This window comes from Osmerus mordax, chromosome 20 (assembly GCF_038355195.1).
Source record: "Osmerus mordax isolate fOsmMor3 chromosome 20, fOsmMor3.pri, whole genome shotgun sequence".
NCBI classification, from domain to species: Eukaryota; Metazoa; Chordata; class Actinopteri; order Osmeriformes; family Osmeridae; genus Osmerus; species Osmerus mordax.
In genome coordinates, this window is record NC_090069.1 from 295,876 (window position 1) to 305,456 (window position 9,581).

At 48.4% G+C, this 9,581-nt stretch overlaps 1 protein-coding gene across 3 annotated transcripts; it reads right to left on the bottom strand.

Moving 5' to 3' along the window:
* Positions 1–382: 382 nt before the first annotated feature.
* smarcb1b (SWI/SNF related, matrix associated, actin dependent regulator of chromatin, subfamily b, member 1b) lies at positions 383–6,171 on the bottom strand. Of its 3 annotated transcripts, XR_010879066.1 has the most exons (11): positions 6,031–6,171; positions 5,282–5,393; positions 4,868–4,976; positions 4,557–4,694; positions 4,251–4,378; positions 3,990–4,156; positions 3,707–3,897; positions 3,119–3,130; positions 1,609–1,740; positions 678–1,191; positions 383–645 (listed from the first exon to the last, which is right to left on the bottom strand). XR_010879066.1 is itself a non-coding variant. In XM_067258538.1 (10 exons), exons 1-10 carry the CDS (start codon positions 6,112–6,114, stop codon positions 1,152–1,154), a joined length of 1,113 nt encoding a protein of 370 aa, XP_067114639.1. In that variant the 5' UTR covers positions 6,115–6,171; the 3' UTR covers positions 383–1,151. The 3 variants fall into 3 exon arrangements, 2 of the variants coding, with proteins under 2 accessions (XP_067114639.1, XP_067114640.1); XM_067258538.1 differs by having other exon boundaries at positions 383–1,191; XM_067258539.1 differs by lacking the exon at positions 3,119–3,130 and having other exon boundaries at positions 383–1,191.
* Between the last annotated feature and the right edge of the window lie 3,410 nt (positions 6,172–9,581).

The following is a 9,581-nucleotide window of genomic DNA, read 5'->3' on the forward strand; positions in this document are numbered from 1 at the left end:
TCCAGGGGGGCACACCCCAGACCAGCAGCATGCTGTGCATCACTGTGGAACCTCGGCTGGTTCTGGCCCCCGAGACAGAACATCTCTGCAGCCAGTCAGCACTGCAGCCAGTCAGCACTGCAGCCAGTCAAGACTGCAGCCAGTCAAGACTGCAGCCAGTCAAGACTGCAGCCAGTCAAGACTGCAGCCAGTCAGCACTGCAGCCAGTCAAGACTGCAGCCAGTCAGGACTACAGAAGGCAAGATAACGGAACATACTGATTTAGACATACAGGGGGAATTGGACCAGTGAACTTTTGAGCTGCTATCAAACGAGAGGGGGGGAGAGGAGGGGGGAGAGGAGGGAGAGGACTCCATCTAGGAAAGATGAAGCATACGCATGGTCACTAGTCAAGTTTTATTAAAAAAAAGAAACAGGTTCACCATCACTGACAGGTTTAAACAAGCTACGTTACAAAACAAGCACGATACAGTTGACCTTTGACCTTGCAAGACAGGCGCAGAGCTCAAGTGTGTTTACACTTTGGAGGAAACAGTCTTGACTGTGTTATGCAACCCCGCTCTGGGGTCCTGTCCACACACACACACACACACACGCGTGCCCACACACACACACGCCTGCCCACACACACACGCACACACACGCCTGCCCACACACACACACACACACACACACACACACGTCAACCTGTCTGTCCATAAAAACTACAAGAACAAGTTTCCACCAAAACCAGAAAGAGATTTGACTTGAATGTTCAGTATTGCAGGAGTTAGTTATGCAATAAAGATTCTGGAGACTAGTTAGTAATTACGATCTAGTGATGATCTTCAGGTATAAGTTCCAGCTCCGTCACCTAGGCAACACTGACAACTACAGCGTGAGGTTGGTCAGGTGGGAGGAGCCTCAGTGACCAAAACAGTTCTGTCTGATCCTGATCAGGTGCTACTGTATTTAATTAAATCACTGTCATTTATTGCCTTAACAGTAAATAAGGAATTCCCTGTGGTCATGAGTCTGCTGAGTCCGGAGTGAGGGGGGGGGCAAGGGAGGCCCGGGGGGGGGGGGGGGGGGGGGGGCAGGGAGGCCCGGTGTTGCTGTCCGTTTCCACAGCAGAGTGCAGGAACATCCTGAAGGACTGCAGCTGCTCGTCTTCACCAGGCGGGGGCGGTGTTGGCCAGGCGTCTCATGCGCCTGGAATCAAAACATGGTCCAACAGGTTATCAGAATGGGATTTATACGCCATGAAAGTTTGCACGTTACCACAGAAACACATACAGTACTGTAGTGCAGTACAGTCATTTACATCGAATTCATTTAGCAGACAATTGTATCCAAAACAACGCATAAACAGTATATTTATAAAGCTTAGATGCGGTTACTCTACACTGTGCCTGGTAGCTGAGAAGTTACTGTACACTGTGCCTGGTACCTAATATGTGGTTATTTTGGACAGTGTCTGGTAAATACAGACCATTTCATGGCTCTGACCACCACAACACTGTTAGAACTCTGTACTTCTGATCGAAGGTTTCTGCTTTCTTATCTGCAGTATCTGTAAGTGTCTGGACAGGGTGAGGGTTGTGAGGGTTGTCTGTAGGCGAGCCCCACCTGGTGTTCCTGTCCTGGTCCCGGATCTTCTTCTCCATCTCTGCGTCTGTCAGGGTCTCCAGCAGGGGGCACCACTGGTCGGCGTCGCCCGTGTTCCTGATGGCAATCTCCACTGTGGGCAGGGGGTTCTCACTGCAGGAAATGACATCACAGGGACAAGAAGGGGATGTGAGGTCAAGACTGCTTCGGCTGGCACAGGATACTAATGTTGTTTATTAAATCACCATGACAACCCCCCTCCCTCCTGTGTCTGGTTCCCAGATAGAGGTAAATCACCTTAGATTGTAAAAATGATGAACATCAAACCCCTTATGACTGGTCATATTCTCATCAGATTGTTAATAACCGGATTCAGTCTAAACTGCAACCGATTAAGCATCTCCCAGGATCAGAACATTTGGACCAAACAGCTACTGTGGCCAGGGAGGATGACCCTCTCTGAGGATGATCTCACATGCAGGAGTTCATCCTCAGGGAGGATGACCCTCTCTGAGGATGATCTCACATGCAGGAGATCATCCTCAGGGAGGATGACCCCACATGCAGGAGTTCATCCTCAGGGAGGATGACCCTCTCTGAGGATGACCCCACATGCAGGAGTTCATCCTCAGGGAGGATGACCCTCTCTGAGGATGATCTCACATGCAGGAGTTCATCCTCAGGGAGGATGACCCTCTCTGAGGATGATCTCACATGCAGGAGTTCATCCTCAGGGAGGATGACCCTCTCTGAGGATGATCTCACATGCAGGAGTTCATCCTCAGGGAGGATGACCCTCTCTGAGGATGATCTCACATGCAGGAGTTCATCCTCAGGGAGGATGACCCTCTCTGAGGATGATCTCACATGCAGGAGTTCATCCTCAGGGAGGATGACCCTCTCTGAGGATGATCTCACATGCAGGAGTTCATCCTCAGGGAGGATGACCCTCTCTGAGGATGATCTCACATGCAGGAGTTCATCCTCAGGGAGGATGACCCTCTCTGAGGATGATCTCACATGCAGGAGATCATCCTCAGGGAGGATGACCCCACATGCAGGAGTTCATCCTCAGGGAGGATGACCCTCTCTGAGGATGACCCCACATGCAGGAGTTCATCCTCAGGGAGGATGACCCTCTCTGAGGATGATCTCACATGCAGGAGTTCATCCTCAGGGAGGATGACCCTCTCTGAGGATGATCTCACATGCAGGAGTTCATCCTCAGGGAGGATGACCCTCTCTGAGGATGATCTCACATGCAGGAGATCCCAGGAGATCTGACTACAGATCAAGAGGTCACAGACCTATATCCCCCTGCGTAAGTCGCTTAGGATACAAGCGGCTGCTAAATGAACATATTATCATTACTACACCATGTTCTGAGTCCTAGTTCAACGGCTCTAGTAAAGCTTGTTACTGGCAGATGTTGTTAAGTCTGGGATGGCACATGCAGTACTTCCTGGAGGTGAGATGCAGAGGAGAGCTTTGGGGGTAGAGAGGGATTCAAGTAATTCAAAAGCATATTGACCTGAAGTCAGACCTACAGGACAGGACAGCAGGGGAGAGAAAAGTAGAACAACAGGTTAGCAAATCAGCCATGATGTTAGCATACAACATGTTAGCACACAACAAGCAGAGGTATTCAGCACTGATGTTAGCTTAGCACAAGCAGAGGTATTCAGCACTGGCACATCACTAACCCCTAACCCACATCACTGGTGGAGGGATGTAACGCATCAATCAAACACAACCAAGCATGTGGGATGACACCATGCAGGGGGGTGCAACATGTGGGATGACACCATGCAGGGGGGTGCAACATGTGGGATGACACCATGCAGGGGGGTGCAGCGTGTGGGATGACACCATGCAGGGGGTGCAGCATGTGGGATGACACCATGCAGGGGGTGCAGCATGTGGGATGACACCATGCAGGGGGTGCAGCGTGTGGGATGATACCATGCAGGGGGGTGCAGCGTGTGGGATGACACCATGCAGGGGGGTGCAGCATGTGTGTGTGTGTGTGAGTGCTTGTGTGTGCGTGTGTGTGTGTGTGTGAGTGCTTGTGTGCGATAGTGTGTGTGTGTGTGCTCGTGTGTGTTAGTCTGTATGCTACCTGAAGGCGTAGGTGCGCTGGTGCCAGCTGAGCTGGCCCCGGATGCTGTAGGCAATGGTGGTGACGAACTCCCCTCCCAGGCCCAGCTCAGAGCACAGCTTCAGGGCGAAGGTCTCTGGTGAGTTCTCCCTCTCAGACATGTCCCACTCAAACTGGTCCACCAGGGAGATGTTCCCCACATGGATGTTCAGCTGGGGAACACAAACACACACTTGGTGAGCTGCTGACCAGGACACACAAACACACACCTGGGTGAGCGCTTGAACACACACACAGCCCTCACCTTGATGATGACCCTCTGGTCGGCCTGTTCCTCCAGCAGGGTGTCGGTGGGGTGGGACTCGATCTGCTGCCGGATGGCCGAGGCGATGGCTGGCACGAAGGTCAGAGGGTTCAGATCCAGGTCGTCACACAGTATCTCCGCAAACATCTCCGGGGTCATCAACTTCTCTGGGGGGCACACAGGGTTAGGTAACCCGGGGTTACGCTCCACACTGACACACACAGCTCAGAGTGACACATGGATTCCTGTTGCTGTGGTTACCGTTCATGTTCCAGGTGAAGGCGTCTCGCAGCTTCTGGCCGTCGATCTCCATGTCAAGCCGGATGGGGACCAGCACCTCGGCCTGCGACGCGTTCTCGTGGATCACAGCCGGGTCGTGGTCGTCAAAACTGAGGACAGGCAACGCTACAACGTTAACGCTACAATGCTACAATGTTAACGCTACAACGTTAAACTCCCATCTCACGCGCAGGCGTCACTACCGCAAGATGAATAAAAGGTTACTCCTTCTTCTTCGAAGCTAACCCAGAGATGAGCTTAACACTGGCGGGCTGAGCAGGTCCTCACCAGAGAGGGAAGGTCCTCTTCTTGTCGCGGCCCATGCGGTTGCGGTTGATGGTGGTGGAGCAGGGCACGGCGTCCAGGTGATGGGAGCTGTTGGGCAGCGTGGGAACCCACTGGCTGCTCCTCTTGGCCTTCTGCTCCCTGCAGGAGACAAGCTCCAAACTTGTACTTCATATTTCTACATGTGTGTTTTCATTGTACAGCACATTGTAACTTTTGTTTTGAAAGGTGCTTTTGTAAATCAAGCTGACTTACTTACTCCTACCTGAGGTAGGAAGGTGAGTTCTTACCTGAGGTAGAAAGGTGTGTCTTACCTGAGGTAGGCAGGTGGCTCTGTGCTGATCGACACCGCTTTGTACTTCTCGTCATTTCCCTCAAAGATCTCCTCGCATTCTGAAGCCTTCAGCAGAGTCACACTGGTGGCTAAAGAACAACAATGATGAGACCAGTAAATACTGCTGTTGAAGCAAGACTGAGAAAGTTGTATGACTATTACTACTAACTATAATTTCACTTCAGTTGTTTCCTATTCATTACTTTGCTTATTGCTTCTGGGCAACATGGGGTCATATTTCACTTGGGTGAGCATGCACCTTTGCTGTCACTGATATATTATGATGACTATGAAAGATAATAATCGCTGCATGCTTTCTTATGCCCTGTCATTGTTAAACTTAGTTTACATAAATAGCGGGACTTGTATTTCTTCGAAAGTATGAATTACTGACCGTGTGACGACGCAACAATTTTCTTTCTTTCCTCCACCGAGGCTAAGCGTCTCCATAGCGATGGGTATCTTTTATAAAGAGAGCCCCTGAACATGCGCAGGTAGTTGCCAACCTGAGAGGAGAGGAGGGTGACAGGGTTGAAGCGAGCCGTGCTAGAGACTCATACAACAATGCTACTGTAATTAACTGCAGTGAGTACCTAGCCCTAAACCAGCTACTGTTTCTATCAGCAGTCGTTAGGTCAGCTAGTCATGATCTTTGCTAACATAGCTACCAAGTTAAATAACTTTGATGCCCATATTTCGAGACTAGCTGGCTACTACTACTACTACTAATTATCTACAGACAAAGTAACAGTCTGGATGGTTACTTCTGTAATTGCGCTTGTAGTTATCTAGATAAGCAGTACGGTGGCGCTGGGCAGGTTCGCAAACGGCATCGATGATATACACCTCAGTACGACTTCAGTCAAAATATAACAAAAAGTCCGCACATGATCTCTTAGCTAGGCAACGTTGGCTAAGACGTTGAGTTGGCATTATGCTGGCCTTATAATATGTGCACAACTATCTGGTGTGGCAAAAGCAAAGATTTAACCAGACGTGTTAAATACTGAAAATACAATGTGAGAGCACCGCAAGCTATCAGTTTGCTTTGTTGTTAAGCAGATGATGGCACTATGAATAGCAAGCTAAGCTAGCACACTGTTCTTTATGCCAAATATATTTAATTCAAGATGTATATCATACCTCTGATCCAACCATGTAAAAGTCTCCATCTTGTTCTAATTGAAATTTTATCGGTTTCTGCCCAAAGGTTTTGCTTAGTGCCATTTTCACTGAGTAAGTTAGCTAGCTAGTTAGCGTACCAGCTAGCTAACGATCGGTAACAATGCTCCACTGAGCGCTTGCGCAATCAGAATCTTGTCTGAGTTTGGGCTTTTTCTTCTTTTGAACTGACGAGTTCACGTGCACTACTGACACCTACCGTGAGGGAGTGAAAAGACAGTCTACCATAGCTGAACGCCATGTTAATCACAGCCCCATCTGCAGGTTGGTAGGCCAGACAGTAGCGGTACACTCTTTCGTGCACAATATTTCCAGTATTGTCAATTACGGACGCGATGTCTGGCTGGTGTCGGTTATCACGATAATTATGAATTTCTAAAGTTTTATCGCTGCCCTCTGTAGGTGGTAGTTGTAAAGCCAGTACAGACGTCAGTCCCTGAAGCCTTACCTGAGAGTGCAGGTCTATAGAACCTGGCATCACAGACAAACCTCTCCCAGGTTATTCCCACATTCCTGCATCAACAAGAATCGTTAGTAATCTGTGGAGGTATTCTACTGTACAAGTAAACTTGTAAAAACCTTTTGAATGTGATATTGTAGTAAAGCCACTAACATTGTTACATTCATTTTTGGTAGAAAGATAAGGTTGTTTTGTCACACAGTAAGTGTTTATTCAGTGGGGTTTTCTCCAACATTACAAATAGCGCTTTAAGGGGAAAAGCAATATCAAACCGATCGTTGTACAAAACAGACAGAAACAAATTAAAACAGTTATTATGGGGACGAGTGGACCGGTATAAACTTCATATTTACATATATATTAATTTTGTAATTACATGGGAAAAGAAAATAAATGTACAATGCTACAAAACATATTTACAAGTTAATAAATAAAGCCGACGTGCACACACCCACGCACGCCCAACACGCACGCACGCCCAACACGCACGCACACGCAACACGGACGCACACGCAACACGCACAACAGGAGAAAATGAAAAATCATAAGTACAAAGGATGTTCAATCTTTTATAATACAAAAAAATACAAAAACAACATAGAAAAAACATTAAAAGTGTAATCGATAGAAAGTACAGAGAGTCTTAAGAGTGGCGGAGAGCGATGGCACAAAGGGTTTGTAGGATGAAGAGTCGCGTCTGACCAGGCAGTGCTTCTGACGCGTGTTCCAGAAGGATCTGTGCAATCTTTGGCCCTTCCCTTTTTACCATAACAACACATACAAACAGCAGAAAGTACTTTTGTCTCACACTCAAATACAAACACAATATGCACACACACAGACAAGGTCACACACACACTCACACACACAGACAAAGTACACAATATTACTAACATTTGTGAAACCTGAAATGTTGACATCTTTTTTCCCCAACCGCTCAGATATAACTGATATGCATGGGCAACAGAGACTGACACATATTCTTAGCCTCAACTTAGTCTGAAACCAAATGTGTGATTAACGTAAACTGAAAAGTTTTATATAAACTGAATATGTCCATTCCTAAGTGAGTGAATATTACAAAAAAATCTATACCCATTAATCTAAGATTTGTTCCGTCCAACAACCAAACCATGCTTGTTTTTTCATCTCTGGCTTCCTGCAGCGGTGGAGAAGGTTCTGTTTTGAGTCTGAGGGTGTTCTCATGGACGGATCTTTAACAGGGTAATTTGGTTTGACTATCAGGGCTGCCCCAGAGCCCTGCAGATCCTGAATCACAGGGTCTGACACGGTCACAGTCAAACAGTCACTATAGTTTCTGAAGCAGCCTTAGATGAGAGATGAGGATGGGCTGGCTGTTGTACAGTATGTATGTAAGCTGTGACAGTACCACAGGGACACTGACTGGAGACAACGTGCTGAGATACTGGCAGTGCTGGTCCTACTGGATACTGGGGGAAATAGACTGGGATGGCAGACCAGGAAACTGCTCCCCTCTCTCAGACAGAGGACATACCAATACCCACAATCCCACAGGTGCCAGTGTGATGTCACTGCAGCCCCCTGTGATGTCACTGCAGCCCCCTGTGATGTCACTGCAGCCCTCTCTGGCCTGGTTTCAACTGATACTATGCTCTAAAACAAGGTTACGTTTTCAAGGGAGATGACCCCTGTCTGACTCCACTGCTGTGCTGCCCCTGGGCCATGCTCGCCAGCAACACACCTGTCCCTTAGAAGCCCATGTTCTCCTATTCGTGGACTACAGGACAGCAGACGTACTGGGGCATCTACAGTCAGTCTGGTCAACAGATTATGGATGGATGGAAAGGTGGTTAGGGTTGGCTTGGCAGACTCAGGTGACCGTCTTTTTTTCTTTACACAGAAAACGGTTTCAGTGGTTAGCTAACCCTAACCCTACGCAATACAACATTCATGTCCCTCTGTCTCCCCCGTCTCTCTCTCTCTTTCTCCCGTCTCTCTCTCTCCCGTCTCTCTCTTTCTCCCGTCTGTCTCTCTTTCTCCCGTCTCTCTCTCTCTCTTTCTCCCGTCTCTCTCTCTCTTTCTCCTGTCTCTCTCTCTCTTTCTCCCGTCTCTCTCTCTCTCTTTCTCCCGTCTCTCTCTCTCCCGTCTCTCTCTTTCTCCCGTCTCTCTCTTTCTCCCGTCTCTCTCTCTCTCCCGTCTCTCTCTCTCTCTCCATCTATTGCCCTACTTGAGTTTTGAACAGACATCACATACTCAACATAATTTACCTCACTCCTTCTAAGCTGACAGGAACCCCAGGGTTACCTGACAGGAAGCAGGATCTCTCTGGACTGTTGTCCTGCTTAATGGCAGGTGGTTCAGGACTCAAAGCTAATAACTTTCTGAAAATATAAGAGCACTGTCATCATTTTGTCAGATACAAACCTTTAGTGTTTTCTGACCCACACCTTATGACTGGTTCAACAGTCGGCCATGTTGGCTCCAACAGTCTGCATTTTGTCTCCAGTGGCCAGTTTGATAATGCCCAGCACATCTAGATCACCAGAGCCATGAACCATCCTACCCAGCCCAGCGGCTCCTCACACATGTGGAGCTAGTTGTCCTACTCTGCCTCTAGGCTAACAGAGAGGTGAGACCTGACAAGTGAAGGGTGGTGGGCTGGCTGGCAGCTGTAGCTTTGATAGCACCAACATTTTAGAAAGACAGTTTATGTAAATGCAGGTGGCTGCATCGGAGCAGTGACAGGAGCAGCTAGTGAGTGTGGTGATAATGCTCCTTTGTGTCTGGAACAGGACAGCGTTCCAGACAGAGGGACGAACGAAGATGGCCCTGTGACCAGTCCAGTCCGTTTCTGTACCGATAGTGATGCGTCCCTCTGTATGTCCCTGTAGGAGATCCCTCCACCAGGTGGCAGTAAACACAGCTGCATCCACACAGCTGCATCCACACAGCTGCATCCACACAGCTGCATCCACACAGCTCAGCTTCAGGAGTTCCTCAGAATATCTGAACACACACCAGGTGTGAACACACACCAGGTGTGAACACACACCAGGTGTGAACACACATC